This window comes from Ursus arctos, unplaced genomic scaffold (genome assembly GCF_023065955.2).
Source record: "Ursus arctos isolate Adak ecotype North America unplaced genomic scaffold, UrsArc2.0 scaffold_4, whole genome shotgun sequence".
Taxonomy (NCBI): domain Eukaryota; kingdom Metazoa; phylum Chordata; class Mammalia; order Carnivora; family Ursidae; genus Ursus; species Ursus arctos.
This window is the reverse complement of record NW_026623056.1, coordinates 38,351,947-38,376,719: the sequence shown is the minus strand read 5'-3', so window position 1 is coordinate 38,376,719 and position 24,773 is coordinate 38,351,947. Positions and strand designations below refer to the sequence as shown.

General features: G+C 37.0%; 1 protein-coding gene across 1 annotated transcript in view; it reads left to right on the top strand.

Annotated features, from left to right (window-relative positions):
• Window positions 1–23,706, top strand: part of ATP6V1A (ATPase H+ transporting V1 subunit A) — a 57,162-nt gene extending 33,456 nt beyond the window's left edge. Inside the window, exons 6-15 of the mRNA XM_026493520.4 lie at window positions 1,202–1,353; window positions 4,899–5,061; window positions 5,811–5,919; window positions 10,584–10,706; window positions 10,801–10,915; window positions 11,928–11,991; window positions 13,372–13,575; window positions 16,758–16,852; window positions 18,179–18,350; window positions 21,350–23,706. Coding sequence (XP_026349305.1) covers window positions 1,202–1,353; window positions 4,899–5,061; window positions 5,811–5,919; window positions 10,584–10,706; window positions 10,801–10,915; window positions 11,928–11,991; window positions 13,372–13,575; window positions 16,758–16,852; window positions 18,179–18,350; window positions 21,350–21,442 — 1,290 coding nt within the window. The 3' untranslated portion in view covers window positions 21,443–23,706. The remainder of the gene's footprint in view (window positions 1–1,201; window positions 1,354–4,898; window positions 5,062–5,810; window positions 5,920–10,583; window positions 10,707–10,800; window positions 10,916–11,927; window positions 11,992–13,371; window positions 13,576–16,757; window positions 16,853–18,178; window positions 18,351–21,349) is intronic.
• The last annotated feature ends 1,067 nt before the right edge of the window (window positions 23,707–24,773 follow it).

Here is a 24,773-nt window from a genome sequence, read left to right as displayed (position 1 = left end):
ATCCTTGCCAACACCTGTTGTTTCCTATAAATAATTTCTATAATTATTCTTTTTAAGATTTTTATATGATTTTATTTTTAAACTTGGGCTTGGGAATACAAAAAGCAGAACTTACTGAGGTTTTTTTGTTTTTTTTTTTAAGGGAAATCAATATGTAGTATAACATTTTCCTACCTTCTTAACTTATGCTACATTACTTAAAGCCCTGATTCTTTAGGCATAGAATAGACTTACTTTGATTTTAACTGTCAGTCTATATTTACATAATAAGTTGTATGATGGATTATATGAATTCTAACTATGGATGAGCTAGTTAAAACTTAGTCCTTTAATGTTATTGATAGTCACATCATATCAAATACAGTAGACTCATAATAGTCTTTGTGGGTATGAAGATAACTTTATTGAGAAGACCATTGTAACAAATAATCTGTTCCCAATAAAATGTGATAAAAGAATACTTTCTAATCATTTCACAAGAGTAAGTCTATTCTCTATAAAATATGGAGAACAAAAGAGTTAAGATTGGGATTCTGGGCAGTCAGCCAGCCTGACTCACTCACTAACTTAGAAACTCACACACTCCTACATGGAAGAAACACTCTGAAGTAGATAATTCAGATTCACGTATCAACAAAATTACTAATTTCTATAGGTCTGTGGACGTTGGGATTGTTTGTGAATAGTTGAAACCATCTCAGTGTTCATAAATGTTAGAGTATTACTCACCTTTTTGCTTTTGTAAATATTTAATATTCAACTTTATTAAGTATTTTAGGGTTCTTAATAGGTAAGTATTTTTAATTAAATCAGTATAAGAACATTGTAATAAAGTAAACAAAAGAAAGAGTACAAGTAAATTATGAAAGTTTTCATTTCTTCCCCAGTCCCAAGACTGTCTTCTATATCTTTTAAGACTTGTCCCTGTGCATATCCATATAATTTATTTAACTGTTCCTCTGTTACTTGAAATACCTCTTTCTCAAAAACTTCTATATTTTAATTTTTGAAACAGTAATAAGTGCACCTGCTTAAAAAATGGGAACTGTATATAAAGATTTGCAATAAGAAGTACAGATCTCCTTCTCCACTTCCATGTACCACCTCTCCACCCCCAAGAGGAATCTGGGATTACTTTGATTTTAAAGGAAGGAGTGTTTATAAATTTGATTGTACTTAACATCCCGCTGTATTTTTATAGGATGTTGTCTTGGAGCTCGAATTTGAAGGTATAAAGGAAAAGTTTAGCATGGTCCAAGTATGGCCTGTACGTCAAGTTCGGCCTGTCACTGAGAAGCTGCCAGCTAATCATCCCTTGTTGACTGGCCAGAGGGTCCTTGATGCCCTTTTTCCGTAAGTTTGAGCTGTTGTCCTGTGCGTTTTTTTCAGAGGATTGTATGTGCTTATTGTTTCAGTGCTTTATAGATAAAGAGTTCATGTGCTAATCCTATAATAAATTTTATCTAGAGAAATAATAGTGAACTAGTTAAATATATTCATATATTGCCAATGCTTATTATAGAGTCAAATCATTGAAGACTTATTATTTCACAGTTGGCAAAAGGAAAGTTTTTTTTTTTTTCTAAAACTTCCTGAAAAAAATAAAATTTCCAGAAGAAAATCTGTGCCCAAAGATATAACTATCTTTATTAAGCTATCCTGGAATTAGTAGATTGGTATCACTGTAAGTCGATGGTTTCTAAAATCAGCGGAGCTCCTCATGCTGCCCAGGACTCTTTCTTAATTTCTAGTCTGCTCTTTGCCATTTTCTTCAACTGCTTAAAAACCTCTTTAATTCTCAGGCTTCGCCATACCCTGCTTTACTTTCAACAAATGACTTCATTTACTTCACAGACAAGACTGAAACCATGATACAGTAACTCCTTCAACCTTGATCACCAACCCACATATGTACCACTGATCTCTGAAACCTACTCTCTCAGTTGTCCTCGCTGTTTCTCGTTAAGATCTTCGATCCTGTGACTTATTAGTCAGCACGTCCTGTTTCCATTATCCTTCAGTATATATGTAGCTTAAGCTTACTCGTCTGTCAATTTCCTGCGTATTTGCCAGTATACTAAATTTTCTTGTTTCTTTGTTTTTGTTACACCCACCCGGCAAAATCCCAACAGTGAATCAGTCCAACTATCCCCTTCTCCCAGGTCTACACACAGGCTGCTGAGAAAATCAAGCACACAGTGCAAGTTAGTACCTCACTGCTGGGTCGCAGTCCTGCATTTCCCTGTTTACCATTTTCCTCCTCTCCTCAGCAGCAGTTTCAGACCTCTGCACCTGCGTCAAGGCCTCAGCTCCATTCTTCCTTCTTTGTTTGGCAACAAATGATCATGCTAGAGCCTTCACAGAGAAGTTAGAGGCCATCACATTTGAAACTCCTTCAATTAATGTACACTTCCATTCATTCCTTCTTCCTTTCCTCTTTCTGGAGTATATCCCACCTCATGTCTCCTCAAAGACCTCCCTTTAGGTTATCTCCCTTTAGGTAACCTTCAAGGTTATCTTCCCATTATCTCCCATCTATTGAAAAAATCTACCCTTCACCCTTCTCCCCTTTCTACCTTCCACTACTTGTCTTCTTATCTTCATAACCAGACCTCTTAAAAATAAATTGGCCATCTCCACTTTTCCCAATCTAACTCATGTTGCTCACCCAGTTGAAACTGCTCTCGTTGACATCATCATTCACTCCCATACTGATAATTCAATAAATAAGTTTAGTATTTCCTTAATTCCTACAAATTCGGATATTGCTTTCTACTCTTTCCTCCTTGAAATACGCTCTTTCTTTGTTTTTCCTATTAGCTTCTGTCCACAAGTTCTTATTCTCCATTTCAGGTCCCTTCTCCCTTAATTTTGATATTTCTTGGAGTTTATTTCACTCTCATGACTTAAATATTAAATATTAATATGATGACTTCCAAATCTATATCTTCCTCCCAGATCTCATGTGAGTTCCAGACTCACATGTTCATTTCTGTTCATACTTCTCCGTTTGAAGCCTTAGAGGTGCCTCAAAGTCAGTATGTTCATAGCTAAAATCATCATCTTACTCACCACTCTCTTCCTTGAAACTTTTTTGTTGCCTCTTTGAACAGATGTCACTGTGGTCCATCCAGTAGATGCCAAATCTAAAATCTGTGACTTTTCTCAGTGATCATTCTTACGTGCCCACATCTAGTTATTGAACAAGTGCTTTTATTTTATTACCTGGATATTTTTTAATCTACATCTTTCATCCCTACTCCATGACTTTAATTAAGGATCCTACCCTAATTCCTGCAATAATCACATTTAATCAGACTACTTCTCTTCAGTCTTGCCTTCTTTCTAAATGATTGTCCATATTACATAACGATCCATCTAAAACACATATCTGGTCCTGCACTGTTTTGCTTGAAACCTCTAAGTGCACTTCATTGCTCTTAAAGCAAATACTCCTTAACTCCTTACAAAACCGTCTGTGATCTGGCAGTTGCTCACCTTCCAGTATCATCTCAGCCACTTGACTGCCCAAGCTCCTTGTATACCATCTTCCAGGCATCCTGAAGGACTTTTAGTTCCTTAGGCAGTGCTCCCTCTTGCCCCTGGGCCTTTGGGTATGCTGTCTCCTCTGTTTGGAACATCATTTCCCTTCGTCTTGCTAGTGTCTGTTTCCTTTCAGGTCTTAGCTACTGTCAGAAGGCTCTCTTAACCCCACTCCAATCCAGTGTCAGACTTTGCATCCCTTCCTGTGTTCTCCCATAGCATTTTGGATGTTCTCTATGATAGCACTTTTTTCACGTTGAATTGCTGAACTTCCAAACTGGGTCTACCCAGCCCTGCCTCCCCACCCAAGTTAAAAGTGATTTGAGAGAGGTACACAAAGCCATTGAATGAATGGACATGCCCTCTTAGTTTATCGAAGTCCTGAAAAGTTTGAAGGAGAAAAAACTTTAATGCATATTAGTTTTATATTGAAGTCTATCTATCTTTATTATTAAGGCAGTGTTTCTGTGAATTTTATAACAAAACAGTATCACCAAGAAATTTTCCTTAGCATTACATTTCATTTCTCCTCTCCACATCCTTCTGCTCTACATACACACTTAGCATGTGCACACACACACACGGACACACCACAACATGCACTTTCCTCTGCCTTTAAGGGTGGTTCATCCTCGGTGCCACTTTGTAGGGAAAGTTTGAACGTAGCTGCTAAATGGCTCTGTAATCACCAGCTGCCTCTTCATTTTACCCCACTGGAATGTGAGCTCTGTGTGGACAGAAACATGGCTGTCTTGCTGGTGTCTCTCCAGTATCTCCAAGCAGTGTTTAGCGCCTAGGAAGTACTTTATAAGTAGTTCTCAATGTGTAAAACGGGATTGACGATGACACCTTAACACGTCTTCGTTCATTAACCTTTATGGCAGGATATGATTTTCTTAGGTCTTATTTTTTGCCTCGGAAGACAACTTAGAAAAGTTGTTTAAATTTGTCTTTTAGCTTTAATTCCTATATTGTGCTTTCATGAACTAATTTATATAAGCATTTCAAAGATGATCATTAGTACTGTTTTATTTATTTTCATATTCCTTTTCCCCAGGTTTAGATTATGGCATAGATTCTCACTTTCCATCTATTAAAGATGGTAGAGATGGTTAATGATAATAAAAAAAAATACAGTTATAGGTATCAACGGGGGAGTAATTTTTGTATCTGTATCTGTATATCTATCTGTGGGTATATAGATAGATAGATAGATAGATAGATAGATATAGATACAGATGAAAGTATTTCGAAGTGTTTTCTTTCCTTAACTTGGTATTTCTGTGTCACTTATCTACTTTATTTGTTAGTATTTATTAGCAAGGAAAGTAATCCGCTTTGTTTTCTTCGCTTAGATGTGTACAGGGAGGAACTACTGCAATCCCAGGGGCTTTTGGCTGTGGAAAGACAGTGATATCACAGTCCTTATCCAAGTATTCCAACAGTGATGTGATCATCTATGTAGGATGTGGTGAACGAGGAAATGAGATGTCAGAAGTCCTCCGGGACTTCCCAGAGGTCTGTATATATAAAGCTTGAGATATAATTCTAGAGAAAATGCCACTAATCAACTTTCAGTAGCAATTAATAAAGCTTTGTGTTGGATCTGGAGCAATGCTCTCATTTGTCAAGGATCTCATTAAGGAATTTTCTAATTATATTTGTGATTCAATTTGTATGTTCAAGGAAAAGAATTTGAATTGATCAGTCAAATACTTTAAAGTTTCTTTTTGCGGTCTGGTGGTTTTCAGTTCTTAGGAGAAAGATAAAATAGACAAAGCATTTATGAATGGGAACTTTATATAGGTTTTATATGATCTAGGTTGCTAAACTAATATTCCTTTTTCCATAAAATCATGGATTTCATTTATGAACTAGAAATAAGGTCTTGGGGTGCCTGGGTGGCTCAGCTGTTAAGTGTCTGCCTTCAGCTCAGGTCATGATCCCAGAGTCCTGGGATCGATCCCCACATCAGGCTCCCTGCCCACCGGGAAGCCTGCTTCTTCCTCTCACACTCCCCTTGCTTGTGTTCCCTCTCTTGCTGTCTCTCTCTGTCAAATAAATAAATAAAATCTTAAAAAAAAAAAAAAGAAAGAAGGTCTAACTTCTTACAGTACAGTGGGGCAGGGAGAAAAGGTTAGAGTGATGGGAAATATTACTTTGGGAGAACTGAATATAAGAGGGATTAAGTATGGATAGTTGTAAAAAAGGGGACTAAAATGTTCTATTTGGAAATCAGAGAATCTAAATAGATTGTTTGCCTCTAGCTAACGATGGAAGTTGATGGTAAGGTGGAATCAATTATGAAGAGGACAGCTTTGGTAGCCAATACCTCCAATATGCCTGTTGCTGCTAGAGAAGCTTCTATTTATACTGGTGAGTATATGACTTGGAATAAAAGCAGTTTATATCTGGGGGCACAGTTGGTTAAGCATCCAGCTCTTGATTTTGGCTTAGGTCATGATCTCAGGGTCCCAGGATCAAGCGTCAAGTTGGGCTCCGTGCTTGGTGGGGCGTCTGCTTGGGACTTTTCTCCCTCTCCCGGTACCCCTCCCCCCACTCACTCACCATCTGTTTCTCTCTCTCTCTCTCTCACTAAAATAAATAAATCTTAAAAAAAAAAAAACGCAGTTTACATCTGTTCTTAAGTTAAAGCTAGCATGAACGTAAAATGATACATTTTCTACTACTGGTTTTTTTTTTTCTTTTTACTACATGTTTTACCATTGCTCTAACTCCAAATATACCTGTATCTCTGTAACTTGTATTATCAGTTTTGAATTATTGTGCTTTGATGGCTGGATATAAAAGATAAGAAAATCAGTGTGTTTATATGTATTACTTCCCATCTTTGTTCCCACTTCTATCCCAGCTTTTGGTACTCTTATTTCTACATTTTCAGGATTTATAATATTCACATTCTGTTGTTTAACCATATATACAATATTCATATTAGCCTTAAACCTAGAGTAAAATGGAGTCAGTCCACACAGCAGTCCTTTGGCTACAGTTTCTCCATTTGTTTCGTGCTTGTCTAAAATCTGACTTTCGAAGTTTCTTCAAGAAAGGCTCAGAGAAACTACATTCCATGGATTCTTTTTTCTTCATAAGTTTTTTTTTTTTTCCACTGCCTTTAAATTTTCTTCCTTTTTCTCTTTTCTCTTTAAGTAATCTCTACACCCAACACAGGGCTCAAACTAATGACCCCAATATCAAGACTTGCACGCTCTTCCAAGTGAGCCAGTCAGATGCCCCTCCGCTGCCTTTAAATTTTAATAGTAGTTTGGCTGGGTATACTTTGGATCAATGTTTGTTTCCTTGAGACCTCTTATTCTAGCATTAAATGGTAGGGAGAGAAGGGCATCTGGGGGGCACAGTCAATTGGCCTCTGATTCTTGATTTTGACTCAGGTTAATATCTCAGGGTCGTGGGATCAAGCCCCGCATTGGGCTCCACACTCAGCACAGAGTCTGCTTGGGGTTCTCTCCCTTTTCCTCCGTCTCCCCTGGTGTGCTCACTCATGTGAACTTTCTCTCTCTCACTCAAAATCTTTAAAAAAAAAAAAAAAATACCAGGTAGAATCTGAAGCTGACCTGCTTTTTTTCCTTTTATAGATGATTTTTCTTTTTGCCCAAAGGAATTTCTCTTTAAATTTAAAGTTTTATAACTTTATTAGGATATATGCCAGTATTGATAGTTTTGATAAATTTTTCCTGAAACGTACATACCTTTTCAGCCTATGAATGTGTCTTTTATTTTTTTTGAAAAATTTTCAAGAATTATTTCTGAAACTTTTTCTCTTATAGTTATCTTCTTCAAACTAGACATAGTGGATCTCCTTTGTCTATTTTCCACATGTATCTTTTCTCTCTGATCCTTTTTATTTATCCTTTTGTCCATTTGTTCACACGATAATCAGAGTTTATTCTCTGCTTTGCTTCTAATGAAACCTTCATTTCTGTAATGGCTTTATTTTTTCTTCCAGCTCTTTGTTGAGTTCTGTTGGCTCATGAAACCTCTTTTCTGAGCTTACTGTATATTCCTTGAGATTTTATTTTGTGCTAGGACGCATTATTAACATTTTCTTTCATTAATTAATTGTGGTCACAGTTTTCATCTGTTCTTTGGCAGGTTCTTTGACCATCATTATATTTGCTCTTCTGTCTTTTTTCTTCTTGTATTTTTGTGTAGTTCCTCTACTGATGTGTATTATTGCTATTACTCACCTTGAGATGGGAGGGGGTGGCAGGGTTTCTTTATGGGAATCTGTGAAGTTTGTTATGGCATGGAGTTGTATAAGTAAGTTATTCTGCTCCTCTCTCCTGCCAGCGGAAGTGTACCGCTGCAAGGTCACTTACAATGAATTCTTTCTCTTCTACCCTGCCTCACCCACTTTTTGCTTACTGTAAAGGAGTGCCTACATGTGTTTTGTTTGTTGCCATCTCCCTGCTTCTCCTTGATGCCAGACTGGACCCGAGAAACCCTGTATCCCTTGTGCTGTGTTCCAAACAGAGGATTCTTGGTTTTGCCCTTGTTTTGCAGAAGCTTAATCTGAGATGTGCAGCTTCTGATGAATTCTTGTTTGGGTTTTACCTCATTTAGGTGGCTTTCCTCATTATTTTGTTGTAGGGCTAAACATGTCCCCTAGTTTTTGATAATAGAGTTTTTATATTTCTTGTTTTCCTTGTTTGGTGATTACTTGTATGAGAAGGGGAAAATGACATATTCATCTACTATTTTAAGATAAGAAGTCTTCTTTTAAATAGCTGCACAGTATCCCAGCTATATGGCTACATTGTAACCGATTTAACCAGCATCTTTCTGGCGGACCCTTGTTATTGATCGCTTTTTTGCTATCACAAACCTTGCATCACTAAAACATCCTCATGTGTGTTTTTATAGTTTCTTTTCATGTTTTGTGCTTGTTTCTTTGTACATTTTTGTAAGGTACGTTTGTAGAAGTAAAATTGCCAAGCATACAACTGTTAACGTAGATTTTACATTTTGATAGCCCTTCAAAAGGGGTAAGCGTGAACAAGAGTTCTGTTTCTCCACATCTCCACCAGTGCCAGATTTTGTACCACTTTCTTAGGATAATTATCAAACACATAGACATTTGAAAGAACACTGCAGTGAACGCTGATGTTCTCAGCACCTAGATTTGACAATTAGCATTTGCTATCCCTCCTTTGTTAGATACCTGTTCAGTCTGTGGTTCTTTCAGTGAGCTAGCGTCTTTCCTGTCTGTATTAACCATTTGAAAACTGCTTTCTGTCCATGTTCCTTTTTTTTTTTTTAAAGATTTATTTTATTTATTTATTCGACAGAGATACAGACAGCCAGCGAGAGAGGGAACACAAGCAGGGGCAGTGGGAGAGGAAGAAGCAGGCTCATAGCAGAAGAGCCTGATGTGGGGTTCGATCCCAGAACGCCGGGGTCACGCCCTGAGCCGAAGGCAGACGCTTAACCGCTGTGCCACCCAGGCGCCCCTGTCCGTGTTCCTTTTGGATAGGAGTTCTTTTTCATACCGATTTATAAAAGCTCTTTGAAATTAGTCTTTTTATCTGTCATGAGTTGCCAGTGTTTTCCCAGTTTGTTCATCTTTTGATTTTGTCTGAGATGTTGTTTTTTTTCCCTTTAACTGGTAGACACTGTTATCGTTAGGTCTGTGAAACTCCTTTGAAGTTTACTCATGGGTATCTGTTTCTTCCACCAAGTCTTTCTAATACACACACACAAGCATTAATGAACATCACCACAGAGACTGAAAATGTAGCCGTGCTGGTATAAGAGAGGACCTGATCCTATCATCAGATTGAAATACGTGATGACGAATGTGTTTTTTTAAGCCTTAATAATGAGAGGTGATACTTTTTGAAGACATTGATCATGGAATTATTTTTTTAGAAGCCTCAGGTATCAGTATTTCTTATTCTGAAAGATGTAATATGATAAATAGTAAAGTGCTGAATTTTTGGGCACTTTACTTATATATTACTTATATATTGTTTTACTTAATATTCCTCTGTTTCTTTACTGGTAAAATAAAGGAATCAGGGCATTAGATTTTGGGGTTCTTACAATGTAGTAACAACTATAATTTTCTAATATCTTAGAATGACATGGTACTTTGTACTCGTCAGAGGGCATTTGTACATATCATTTCATCTGGTATGTACAGATAGATGGAGCAGGAATTTAACAGAGTAAGAAACCACACTGAGAAATGAAGCTAGTTTGCTAAGGTTAATGACAGAACAGAAACTAGAACCCGGGACTTCTTTCTGTATATTAGGCTCTTCTAAATGGTTTACCGTAAGTGATTTAACAGAATGGAACCTGATATGCACAGCAGAATGATCTGGATAATTAAGATATTACTCAGGTTAATAACATTTGCTACTTTTGAAAAATAACCAAACAAGCTAATTAGTTGGGGGGTTTGGGTATGTGTATGTGTGATATGTAGATAAAAGCTACAATGGAAATTAATTTCAGACTTAATTATCTCAACAAGGAATAGGGAAAAAGTCTTTTCCTACTTTTTAAAATGTGTATTATATTAGAATAGGCTACGGCAACAAATAAACCCAAACTTGTCATTGCTTAATATAATAGATTTTTGTTTTCAAGTGGTCAGGGAACTCTTTTTTTATTCTGTCATTCCGGGCCGAGACCCAGGCTGAAAAGTACTCTTCCATTTTCAACTCATGACTTTTCAGGGAACCTGGGAGTCCTCTCTATCTCAGTAAGTCAGAAGGAATAAAGAGCATGGAAGGGTGTGTGGCTTGCCTTGTGATGGAACTCATTACTTTGACTTTCATTCTATCAGCTTGAGGTCAGTTACATGGTCATATCTAAATATTAAGGAGGCCAGGAAACATAATTCAACTGTGTGCACAAAAAAAGAGGGAAAACAGATTTTGGTGAACAGCTAGCAGTCTGCCTCATGTACTTATTGTTTTAAAGTTTTCTCAAGGGTGACAAAGTTAGGATTGTATATTGTAGAATTGTAACTTGCAATATTCTTCCCAATCTAGGAATTACGCTGTCAGAATATTTCCGTGACATGGGTTATCACGTCAGTATGATGGCTGACTCTACCTCTAGATGGGCAGAGGCCCTTAGAGAAATCTCCGGCCGCTTAGCTGAAATGCCTGCAGGTAAGTCTTTGTATTGCTTATCACGTAAGAAGGCTGATAGGATTTTTAGGACTGGCTTAGAATCTCTCTTAAAATTTCTCTTTGTTTTTTTCAGATAGTGGATATCCCGCATATCTTGGTGCCCGTCTGGCCTCTTTCTATGAGCGAGCAGGCAGGGTGAAATGTCTTGGAAATCCTGAAAGAGAAGGAAGTGTCAGCATTGTAGGAGCGTAAGCACCTCAACTGTTTACTTTTCAAAAGACAAATTAAAAGTCATTTATTTTAAAGAGAAAAAATTCAGCTTCCTCTGAGGGTAGTAGTTCTTAACCAAGATTGCACTCCAGGGTCATCCAAGGAGCTCCTTACAGTGTATATGTTTAGGTTCTCTCTGCATATTCTGGTTATTTGACTTCACTGATTTATTATATTTAAGTCACAATGTCTTAAGAACTTAGAAAATTAGACATGTTAAGGGTAAGATTGTATCATGGTAAAAACAAAATGAAGATCCATGATCACTACATAAAGCCATACTTTGTTTTTAGAGCTTTTTCTTCCTTCCTGTTTCATCTTTTTGTTTGTTTGTTTTTAAAGATTTTATTTATTTATTCGACAGAGATAGAGACAGCCAGCGAGAGCGGGAACACAAGCAGGGGGAGTGGGAGAGGAAGAAGCAGGCTCATAGCGGAGGAGCCTGATGTGGGCCTCGATCCCAGAACGCCGGGATCACGCCCTGAGCCGAAGGCAGACGCTTAACCGCTGTGCCACCCAGGCGCCCCATCATCTTTTGATTATAATCATGAAACTGATTATATCTCTCATTTCTAGAACTAGAAGGTGTTCAATAGTTACCATTGTTATTTGCAACTTAGTACTGATTTTTATTAACATTTGTATGTAAGTTTTTCTTAGTTCTAAAGTTTAGTTCTAAAGGTTAGTTCTAGGGGCGCCTATTGGCTCAGGTCATGATCCCAGGGTCCTGGGTTTGAGTTTCGCCTTGGGTTCCCCGCTCAGTGGGGAGCCAGCTTCTCCCTCTCCCTTTACTGTCATACACTGCCCTCACCCCTCGCTTGTGCTGTCTGGCTCTCTCTCTCTCTAATAAATAAATAAAATCTTAAAAAAAAAAAAGGTTAGTTCTAAAGTTATTTACATTAATATTGACTTTTAAACAATTTTTATTTTCATATGCCAGTTACTTTTCTTAAACTTCTCTAATGACTTTTATTTTCCCTTTAAATTTAGGGTTTCTCCGCCTGGTGGTGATTTTTCTGATCCAGTTACATCTGCTACTCTTGGTATTGTTCAGGTACATCTTTTCCTAGGTAGTCAACTTCTGAGCTTTCCCGCCCCAGCTCTGCTCTAATGTCACCTACGTCATCGTGAAGTATTTAACTTACTCACTACAGGAAAGTCTGTTTTAGGAACATTCTTGTCACGGAGAGCTTTTAATACTGTCCATTCTTTCTTAGCTCTTTGCCTAAGATTTATAATAAACTTAATTTCTACAAGTGGAAAATACATCCAGAATAGCAAAGTTTTTTTAGTGTTAGAATAATATAGCCTTTAAGTGAGAGTAACCCTAGTTGTACAAACAAATAGGCCTAAAAATGCGTAATGGCAAAAACTCAGTAGAAGTTTCTTTTTTCTCATAGTATGGTTTAAAGCAGATGATCGTATCAGAGGGCGGCTCTTTTCCACTCACTGGTAATTCAGAGACCAGGGTTACTCCCAGCTTGGGGCTCCACCACCACCTAGCCTGGTAGCCGTCTGCATCTGGCTGACATGAGGGAAACTGGAGAAGGCACACCCACACTGTGAACTCTGGGTCAGATGCAGTCACCCCACTCATTCTGTTGGCCACACCCAGATGAAGCAAAGCTGGAAAATGTAGCTTCTACCTACGCAGCTGCTTCCCAGTGACAAGGCATGAATTGTAGTGGATAGCTAGTCAACTTGGCCATCAAAAGAAGCCTAAATGAAAGATGTATACAAATCAGGGCTATAGTAAAGAATAAATGTGATATATTCATAAGCGTGTGTATTATTCATGGGGGAAGAAGAGAATATTTGCTTGTGTTTCTGTCAGTATCTGATAAAAAGAAATGGCAGAGGCTATATTTATAACTCTCAAGATGTTTAATCTTTGCTAACATTTTGAGTTTCAATTTCAGGGAAAGGGCAAGCAAAGTTAAGAATGCATAAAATAATACGTGAACATTTGGCCTCAGAAAAATGACTGTTAGATCTTATTGGATTGGCCCTTAATCATAGGGAGTTGAATTTAGTCAGAATGTTTCGAGATGTTTAATCAAAAGTGAAGAATCTATTCTATCTGAGTAAGCATTTTCTGGTTCCTCTGTTTATACGGCACCATAATAAATCTTCAGAAGAGTCCATTCATTTTTCTTCTAACTATCAGATTTGCCACACTATTAAGGAAATTCAGATACAGTTTGAATTTGATTTATAGATAATATCCATCCTGAAACTAAAAGGAATATGTTTTTTAATTGTAAGTTGTATTCTATTTCAATTATATGTGGGATAGACTAAAAAGATTGATAATTTGACCAAAATATTAGAATTGCATATTTAGGACAAACAAGTATACTTTAAGACTTAAAAAAAAAATTTTTTTTTTTTTAAGAAAAATCATTGTATTTTGTTTGTTTTGTTTTTAAATCAGGTGTTCTGGGGCTTAGATAAGAAACTAGCTCAGCGTAAGCATTTCCCCTCTGTCAACTGGCTAATCAGCTATAGCAAGTACATGCGTGCCTTGGACGAGTACTATGACAAACAGTTCACGGAATTTGTTCCTCTGAGGACCAAAGCTAAGGAGATTCTGCAGGAAGAAGAAGACCTGGCAGAAATTGTACAACTTGTGGGAAAGGTGAGTGGTTAAGTCCCATGGAGGACAGGTCTGTGAGTTATATCGGCAGGTTGTAAGGACAGATAGAACCTTGGATATACAGATTCTTGCCTAGCAAAATGAGTACATATTAAATATTTTTTGAACTAATAGAAGTTTAGCTTGTCCTTTATCCAGCAGATATTTGAAGGTCCTATTTGTGTTATGGAAGGTAGAAAGATGATTATTGTTTTGATTATCTATTGTTGAGTAAGAAACCACTCCTAATACTTAGTGGTTTGAACAGTGTTTTACTGCTCATAGTTTTGGGGTTGATGGACCATTGAAATTCTTGCTCGGCCCCTCGTACAGTTGCAGTCATATGGTGGCTGAGGCTGGCATCATCTGAAAGTTTCTTCCCTCATGTGTTTAGTGCCTGGGCTAAGATGGCTAGAATAGCTAGGGGTTGGCTGGGCATTTTTCTCTCTATGTAGTGCCTCCATGTGACAGTTTAGGGCTCTCAGAGAGAGTAACTAAAAAGAGAGGAAGTGGAAACCAACAGCCTCTTAAACCTGGGCCCTAAAACTAGTATATCACTTCTAACGTTCTGGTCAAAGCAGCCACAGATCTTGCCCAGATTCAAAAAGAGGGACTTGTACTTCAATATGGTCAATCAAAAGGAGTAACTAAATTATTAGGGCTTTGTATTCTTTTTGATCCTTTGTAGCACTTGGCATAGTCCTGGTTATACTGTAGATGAGAAAGAAACACTTGATTTACTTTTATTTCTTGAAATAGAATGTTCCCATCACCAGCCAAATTAGAGGTGGCATGGTTTGGATATATTATATTTTTGCAGGAGCACCAGGGCTAGGAATCAGAAGGATTTATAAAGTCACTTCCTAATTTCTTTTTCTACAAATGATAGTATTATTACATAGCTACCACATATCAAGTACTCATTATTTATAAATGAGTACTGTGGCCATAGGTAAGAGGAACTAGAAACAGAAGACTTCCAGAACCAGACAAAGAATTTAAGACCAAAAAATCTCAAGCTAATTTTGTTTATGAATGTAGGTATCAAAAACCTAGATTCTGTAGGGTATTAAAAAGAATAAAATAATGTATCATGAGCAAGTAAAGTTTATCTCAGGAATGCAAATATGATTCAACACAGAAAATCTATTATTGTAACTCACCAGTGTAATTAATATAATGGAAAAAGGACATCTCAACCAATGTGGAAGAAATATTTGAAGTTGATTAGTTATTTATAATTGTTTGCTTTTTTTTCTTTTTCCTTTTTTTTCCTTTGAGAGAGAGAGAGAGCAAGAGCGAGCAGGGGGAGGGACAGAGGAAGAAGGAGAAAGGAGAAAATCCCAGGCAGGCTCCATGGTCAGCACGGAGCCCAACACAGGCCTCCGTCCCACAACCCCAAGATCATGACCCGAGCCGAAATCAAGAGTCGGTCGCTTAACCGACTGAGCCACCCATTGCCTGACTCTTGATTTCAGCTCGGGTCATGATCGCGGGGTCATGGGATTGAGCCTTGCATTGGGCTCCATGCTGGGTGTGGAGCCTGCTTGGAATTGTCTCTCTTCCTCTGCCCCTCCCCCACCTCATGTTCTATCTCTAAAAAAAGAAAAAAAATCGGGAAATTGCATACCATGGAGAATGATGTGGCATACAGCAACATGGATGGATCTGAAAAAGTGCCAAAGACACAAATGGGACCGCTTCACATAAAGTACTAATCCAAAGTAAAATACACATTTTACATGAATTTATGCACATAAAAGGTTACACATAAAACACATTTTAATACTTCCGTTTGAAGAGGGGATTAGGGATAAAAGGGAGTTAAAAAACAGGAGAAAGAAAAGAAAGAAGACCTGATCCTTACCTCTAAAGAGCTTAGTTGCACAGAGATGACAAATGACTGCACTTACCTTACTGGGCCTGTCTTTGCCACAATTTCCAACAAATCTTTACCGGCTAGGCTGTTTAGGCTGGTTCCCAAAGTGATTGCTTTTGAGACAGTGATACTTAAAGCAGCTCTAACAGCACTCAGACATAGAGAAGTACATGCTTACTATACTTTGCATTTACGTAATTTTTCTTTTTTTTCCTTAAGATTTTATTTTATTTTTATTTTTATTTTTTTTTAATTTATTTATATGACAGAGAGATAGCCAGCGAGAGCGGGAACACAGCAGGGGAGTGGGAGAGGAAGAAGCAGGCTCCCAGCGGAGGAGCCCGATGTGGGACTCGATCCCGGAACGCCAGGATCACGCCCTGAGCCAAAGGCAGATGCTTAACGACTGCGCTACCCAGGCGCCCCCCTTAAGATTTTATTTTTAAGTAATCTTTACTCCCAACATGGGGCTCAAACTCACAACCCCAAGATCAAGAGTTGCACACTCCACTGACTAATCCAGCTAGGCACTCCATGCATTTACAGGGTTCTAAACACCATGTAATTTTTTTTTTAAAGTAACTGTTTCTGGGATGTATAGATTTTTTTTGAAACAAAACTCAAGACTCAGAATTCAAATAGTTAAGCTAGCAAGACAGGATGTGAAGAAAGAGTATCAAAAAAAGAACGTTAATCTATTTGTATACCCATGTTCGTAGCAGCACTTATTCACAGTAGCTAAGAGGTAGAAGCAGCCCACCTGTCTTTTGATTAATGAATGGATAAACAGAAGGTGGTGTGTGTATATATATGCCATGGGATATTATCCAGCCTTAAAAAGAAAGGAAAAATCTAACACATGCTACAACATGGATGAACCTTGAGGACATTATGTTAAGTGATATAGAGCAGTCACAAAAAGAGAAATACCGTGTGATTCCATCTAAAGTAGTCACATTCATAGAAACAAAGTGGAATGGTAGTTAACAGGTTCTGGGAGAGAAGGAAAAGGAGGACGGCTATTTAATGGTTGTAGAGTGTCAGATTGGCAAGGTGACCAGTTAGGGAAATCTGTTTCACAACAATGCGAGTATACTGAGCACTCCTGAACTACACTTAAATGGTTAAGATAAAAAACTTACATGTTTTTACCACAATAAAAAAAAAGTCAACAAGCAGTTACGAAGTGAATTTGTTAATGGTAGATGATTGTGTGTTGATTATGTAGTTTTTGCTTACTTAATTGATTACAGTCACTGGTCCTATATTATGGAAGTAAATTTCTAAAAAATTTTTTTTCTTCTAGGCTTCTCTAGCAGAAACAGATAAAATCACCCTGGAGGTAGCAAAACTTATCAAAGATGATTTCTTACAACAAAATGGATATACTCCTTATGACAGGTAACCTATCCTGATTTTCCTTTTTTATTTGAGGATTTTCTATTGAGTTTTGAAGAAAGAGCTGCCTCCACGTTAGAAATCCTTTTTTTTTTCCTCCTACAGACACAACTCTGACTAAATATATAGGTTTATTTTGTATTTTCATAACAAATATCTAACGATCTAATATGTCCCCTTATCTTTGATTTTGCTCATTTGTGCAGTTATGACAGTATTTTCTTCACTCATTATCCAGCCATCCTTAATTAGATTAGATTGTGGCATAGGGTGTGGAGCCCGGGGATCATTGCCTCCTTCAGCTGCTTTTCTCACTACCTCCATCTTACAACTGCCCATGGCACTTCTACTCTTTTCCGAAGTAATTATGTCTTACTTCCCTGCCCCATTTCCCAGTAGTCCTAGTCTCTTTCTTTCTGCCATAGTCTCTGTTAGATGTCCCACTTGTGTCTATTACTGCTGTGGCTTCTTTAAAGTCTCCATTTCTTTTAAACTTTGATAAATTGAGCCCTTTCATCATAGGCTAGCTTTTCTCCCTCAAATCATATTTGGACTGAAGAGGGAACTGAACACATAGGAAAATTACCAGAATGTAGGACAAGCAGAAAATACGGCAATATAATCAGTAAGCCTCAAAAATCTATATCAGGAACTTAAGAAGTTCTGGCCACCCATACAAAGATAATTCAACCAAGGGAAAATTCTTCAGAAAGCATAATACAGAATGTACGTGAAATTATGTATGCAAGTGTGTTTAAATGTGTCGGAAAGCATGCATGTGATCCGTGTTGAATATTAATTTGTGTGTCCTCATTATTAAAAGGTGTGGGTAAGTGAAAATGAACACATTAATGGGGGGAGGGACTGCTATTCACTTTGGGAAATTGCAGTTTTCTGCTTTTCTGTTACTCAATAAACCTTAACTCCACTATCACAAGGAGTCTTTGCAACTTGGTTATTTTACCATTTGGGTTACTCCTTTAACTACGCTGTATAAAAACAAACCTTCAGAGAGTTGTTAGATTATAGCAGTACTGTTTGATTTGTTCTTCCTCTCTGATTGTTTTAATAGATAAAAATAAACATCACTCTTAAATAAATATCTCCATCTACCCATCCCCATATTCCATCTCTACCCAAAAGCTCTGGTCAGGTAGTTGTTAGTCTTTTCCACTTTTTTTTTTTTCCATTCATTATTATCATCCAATAAAGATAAGTAGTCTGCATCTTCAAATAAAGAAGCTAATGTTCTGGTATTTTATAGATGAAGTATGAACCTGCTTTGGATTTTATTTTTATTAATCATTTTGGTTTTCATTTATACACTAGGTTCTGCCCATTCTACAAGACAGTCGGGATGCTGTCCAACATGATTGCATTTTATGACATGGCCCGCAGAGCTGTTGAAACCACCGCACAGAGCGACAGTAAAATCACATGGTCCATCATCCGTGAGCACATGGGGGAGATCCTCTATAAACTTTCCTCCATGAAATTCAAGGTGTGTTTTGTTTCTACTTAACTTTTTTTGGTAGGAAATGTTTCTTTTTGTTTTTTTAACTCTTTACAACCAACCTATTTATTCACAAACCTGGTGTGTGAAACTTGGGTTTTTCATTTTCACCCATGCTCAGGTTATGTAAAACCAGAAGAGACTGCGAATTTACATTCAAATAGGAATTCTAGAGATAAAAATTATAGTATGTCATGTCTAAAATAAATGCTGACATGTTTTCCCTTTTGTCTTAACTGCCAGGCAATTTAGAGCTAAAATCATGGCTGAGCGGCAATTATTTTTCCTCAAGTATCTATTACCGTCTTACCTCCATACCGTCTTACGCTGTTTACTTCTAAGTATCCTATTACACATCATTTTTGACTTTTAGGTGGATTCTCAGTTTTTTTTTTTGAAGTACACAACGTAAATAGATAATTAAATGAAATTATCAGTAGAAGCTCGAATGTGTAAGATTTTTTTAAAATATTTGATCAGTTGGGTTGTATTTAATTATTTCTAAGTCATGACATCGAAGTATATTTACTAATCACCTATTGAGAAATTGAGAACGATTTTCTGACCATGTGTTATATATAGTGTTTGTTTACACTATAGGTTGAAAGTAAATCTGTAAAAATAGATACTCTATCAAGAATTTTAAAATAGTCACAGTCTTTGAGTACTGTCATTCCAATTCAAAACATATATAACCCAAGGAAATAATCAGAGATTTTTTTTTTGTTTAGTTGAAGTATAGTTGACACACAATAATCAGATTTTTTTATATGAGTGTATAAAAGATTATTAAACTTCTTAAATGTCATTCAAGAGGGAACAGGGTCAACAGTACGTTATGGCATGTACAATTATAGCAAGAATACTATGAAGACATTAATACTGCTTTTTTCAAAGAAAATCCAAAGATAATGGGGAAATGTTTATGATGTAATGAATGAAAATAATCAGGTTGCAAAAAAATTCCGTATGTAATTTGATCCAAATTTTATTTTTGAAAATTATGCATTCATATGGATAAAATATGATACACCCACACATACCATGGAGTATTACTCAACCATACAAAAGAATGAAATCTTGCCACTTGCAACGTGGATGGATCTAGAAAGTATGATGCTACATGAGATAAGTCAGAGGAAGGCAAATACCATATGACTTCACTCATATGGAATTTAAGAAACAAACAAGGGAAAAAAGAGACAAACCAAAAAACAGATTCTCATATAGAGAACAATCTGGTAGTTGCCAGAGGGGTGATGGGTAGGGGGATGAGTGAAATAGGTGAAGAGAATTAAGAGTACACTGTTATTGGGGCGCCTGGGTGGCTCAGTCAGTTAAGCATTTGCCTTCAGCTCAGGTCACAGTTCCAGAGTCCTGGGATTGAGTCCCATGTCAGGCTCCTTGCATAGCAGGGAGTCTGCTTCTCCCTCTGCCTGCTATTCCCCCTGCTTGTGCTCTCTCTGATAAATGAATAAATAAAATCTTTTAAAAAAAGATTAAAAAAAAGAATCACTGTATTGTACACCTGAAATTAATACAAAACTGTATATTAATTATACTGAAATAAATAAAATTATACATTCATAGGAAGAGGATACAAATATATGCAATAGGGGTGCCTGGGTGGCTCAGTCGGTTAAGCATCTGCCTTTGGCTCAGGTCATGATCCTGGGTTCGAGTCCTGCATCAGGCTCCCTGCTCAGTAGGGAGCCTGCTTCTCCCTCTCCCTCTGTCCCCCAGCTCATGCTCACTCTCTCTCACTCTATCTCAAATAAATAAATAAAATCTTAAAAAAAAAAAAAAAGTGGTGCTAGTGGACCTCCTCCTCTTATCCTGACCTGAGGGGAAAAGCTCTCTTAAAAAAAAATAAATTTAAAATAAATGAATGAATAAATAAATAAGAGATAGTAATATAGTGATGATTTCTAGTAGTGTGATTCAAGGTGGTATCTTTTTCCTGTTTAGGTGCACACTGTATCAAATTCATATCTCAGGTTTTTTTTTTTTAAGCTCTTGTTTTCTTTTTAAAGATTTATTATTGATTTGAGAGCGAGCAAGAGCACAAGTAGGGAAGGGGCAGAGGGAGAGAGAGTCCTCAAGCAGACTCCTCACCAAGCGCAGAGCCAGGCACAGGGCTCGATCCCAGGACCCTGAGATCACGACCTGAGCTGAAATCGAGAGTCGGCCGCTTAACCAACTGAGCCACCCAGGCGCCCCTCAGTTATTTTTTTATGCCATTAAATATTCTTCTGTAGCATTATTTTGTGGCTGGAGAGTAATATTTTTCTATTGTTAAGTATTTGGGAAATTTCCAATTGTTGGTATGGACAGCTTTGTTTATGTAGTTGGTTTTGTGTATTTTCCTATTACAGGTTCCCAGAAGTAGACCAATTCGATTAGAAAATTAAATATTTTAAAGTCTCTTTTACACATACCGCTCAATTAAGTTGTTTTCCATAGGGATTTAAAATGTGTTGCCTTTTAAGATTATTTTAGAAATTTTACTTCCCTGTGCCAACGTGATATTATGAGACCTTGAACAGTAAATTATGTTTTGACTAAATGAATTCCAACTATCATGTACATGCAGTAGAATGCATCTGATATGTGATACTGCATAATTTCCCCATATTTTGCATATTGTTGAGGACAAATCCATTGGTCTTTGAATACAGTTAGCAAGCCAAATACAAAACCAAACTTTTGTCTTTTTTTTTTAAATTTTGTATTTAAATGCAATTTAGTTAACATAGTGTATTATTAGTTTCAGGGGAATCAAAATTTTGTCTTCTTTCTGTTAGGTTGGACTATTCCTCCTTACATACATTTCTACTCTTAAAGGAAAATAAGGATAATTTTGACTCCTGCCTGCGTTTTGCCAGTATATCTCACTTAACCTAATACTCCAAATATGTTCAATATAAGTACCTGTTCTGAAAATTATTTTCCAAAGGTCAGTTGAGTTCTGTAATGTCTTTCTTCAGGATCCAGTGAAGGACGGTGAGGCAAAGATCAAGGCCGACTACGCACAACTTCTTGAAGATATGCAGAACGCATTTCGTAGCCTTGAAGACTAGAACTGTGATTTCTTTCCTTCCTTTCCTCAGCAAGCTCCTCTCGTATGTGTGTATTTTCCTAAATTTCTCATCTCCAAACCCTTTGCTTCTTTATTGTGCAGCTTTGAGACTAGTGCCTATGTGTGTTATCATTTGTTTCTCTGTTTATCTGGTAGGTCTTATATAAAACAAACATTCCTTTGGTCCAGTGTTTGAAGGGCCTCCATGATCCTTTCTCCGAAGTGGTGAATGTAGTAAATATGACGTATAATGGCTACACTACTGTAAACTTGTCTGTAGAGTGACATGCCTCCTTGTCCTAGGTTTCCCTTTCCTCATCGCCATGAAATTCTAAACAGGACTACTGCATGTACTCTCTTTGCAATAGATTTGGAATGGAAGGCCAGATTTCTATATATTTTGACAGGTACTTTGTGAAATGACTCAATATCTGTGTGGTAAGGTTATTTGCAGCTTAGCATTTTGCTAAGTAACTGCTTTGCAGGATATAATTGCTTTTTTAAAAACATGAATGATTAATGTTCCAATTATGCATTGCTTTCCCCAGTGTAAATCAGGAATGTTTATAGGAAACTGTTGGGAACTCTACTGTTTTTAAAACAGGCATTTGTGGGACTCAGCACAGTATATGAATCAGTACCCTCTAAAAAAAAAGTGGAAAAGGAGCCAGGTGGTCAAACTTAAACATCATCTTGTTAAAGCATATTTTATTTCAGTATGAAAAATTCAGTATCAAGGACTATACTCCTACGTTACTAGGAAATTCTTTTTAAAATCACATTTAAAACAATCACCGGGAACTTGATCCACATCACACCCTTTTCTTTTCCTTAAACGTCTTAGAAGCCTGAGCTTCTAAGAATCACGTGGCAGTGTGATGGGCAGTAAAATGCCACAGAGAAGGTATTCAGTGTGGTTAAAGGCTGTTTGCACCATTAAGGACCAGCTGGACTGTAGTAATTCTTGGGGCCAGAGTGGCATTACATTTTTACAAGATAATGATATGTGTCATGTGTTGGTATGTTTGTTTGCTTAGTGAACTTTTGAACACCCAGTTTACCAGTTTACTGGCTCAAAAGATTTCTCGGAATATCTGTAGCAATAACAGCATAACAGTTTCCATTCTGTTTAATAGGGGCGAAATTAATTCTTACATCTGCCGATGACAGAATCTGGGTCATGTGAAAAAAAGATCATTTCATCCTGTCTTTTCAGTATATGTTCTAAAATAATAATTTCTGTGTCTGTATAAGGCACACTGCAGAACAGCTCTGAGAGCAACAGTTTCTCCTTAACTCTTTCTGACCAATAGTGCTGGCACCATTGCTTCCTCTTTGGGAAGAGGAAAGGGTATATGAACATGTCTAACAATCTCAAATACCCAAATAGCATAAATAAAGTATTTATTTTATGCCTCAGTATATTATTATTTAATGTTTAGGTAACATATTTCTTTTGGTCCGTTAAGGAAAGATGCCGTGAGTAGAGAATTCAGCTGTAGTTTGTTGAAATCCTTGCAGATTGCATGTTTTCACAGTGGCTTGCTATTCTGGGTAGATATTCTTCCATGCATCTTTTTTTTTTTAACCTTTCCGAATATTGGAAGATAAAAATTATGCAGTGATTTGTTGAGATGCGGACTTAATGGTGCTGCTTTATCAGTTTGCTTCCAATGTGGCCTCCTACCCAGAGGCCCTAAGACCAGTGGAAATGAAAAGGATTTCAAAAATGTTCTATTCCTACCTTAAACCTACCAGCAAACTAGGATTGTGATAGTAATGAATGATATGATGAAGAAAGTTTGACCAAGTTTGTTTTTGTTGTTCTGAATTTACAATGTAATTCCTACTCCCTTTTAAGAATGTTGATGTATGGGTGTGAAGATGCTGGAGATGGAAGATGCTCTGATATTCATTGTAAGTATCCCTCCACCTATATGTTGTAGAATTTCAAATTGGTCACTGATTATATTTCTTTGGTAAGAATGTGTTAAAATTACCACAATCTTTTAAAAAGATGATGTAGTTCTATATTTATTGTGCTATGCCTGGTCCTAAGTGGAGCCAGTTAAACAAGTTTCATATGTATTTTTCCAGTGTTAAATCTCACACATTGTACCCTTTGGAAATTCCTTCCATCCTGAAGAACGAATAGAAGAGACCATATATATTGCCTCCTTATCCTTGAGATTTCACTATCTTTATGTTAAAAGTTGTGTATAATTGTTAAAATCTATGAAAGAATAAAAAGTCGATTTAAATTAACATTTTTGTGTGTGTGTGTATATTTGCTAGAAAACCTACCACCTATTTGTATTTTGACTTACTGTTTTCAGTATGAACTTTAAAATTTTTCGTTTCTCCCTTTCTTTATAGATTATTAAGATCATGAAATTGAATTGGGGCCCTCACGATAGACTGCAAGAAGTCCTATAATCATATACCAGTATGATTTGGAAGTGTAGTACACAGCATCCCATGCCATCCTGAATATTACTTTAAATTGAAAAGGTGAATCGTTTATAAAAATGCACTTATAAATTAAAGGATATCAGTGGTACTCATTTCTATTTTTGACAAATGAACTAAAGTCTTGTGATTCATGATTTTGCAAGCCAAATCATTAAAGATCCAATGTAGCAACATGTTACTTGGGACATATTTTATTTCTTTAAATGTATTTTTAAAATTTCCCAGGGAGTAAAGAGGAGTGTGAAATGAACCACTCTGTATTAGTATATTACTATCAAGTGTCAAAGTTATATAGAGAAATACTTAAAAATTCATAGGAAAGCTTATTCATTATATAATGTTTGGGTAATTTTTAGTCCGCTTGGTAATATCCCAGTATCACTGGGTTATTCTTTTAATGTATTGCTATAATATAAAAGCACAGGGAAGGAAAGCAACTTTCCCAAGTGGGCTGTGATAAAATGCCACTGAAGTTGTTTTAAGGGCCCCTCTTAGTTTGTGTTACCCCAGAAGTTAACTCTGAGACAAGTAGTTGACTACAGGAAGTTTATTTGGGATGTGACCTCAGGACACACCCATAGGGGAGTAAAGACAGAATTGAACGAAGCCAATAAAAATTCATTATTAAATGATATAACACTTTGGACTATTAAGCACGACGCTGCTGTGGAGTTCTGGGAGCAGCCGAAGACTATGCACCTCAGTTATCCCACCTGTGGTGCAAGAGAACTGGAGTACTTGCCTCCGTCATTGATTGACAGCCAGCTCGTCAGTCATCCAGTGAAGGCTGTTCCCACAAAGACGGAGAGTCAATGCCCAGCACTTGCATACAGGTAGATGGGGCACTGGTGGCCACAGAA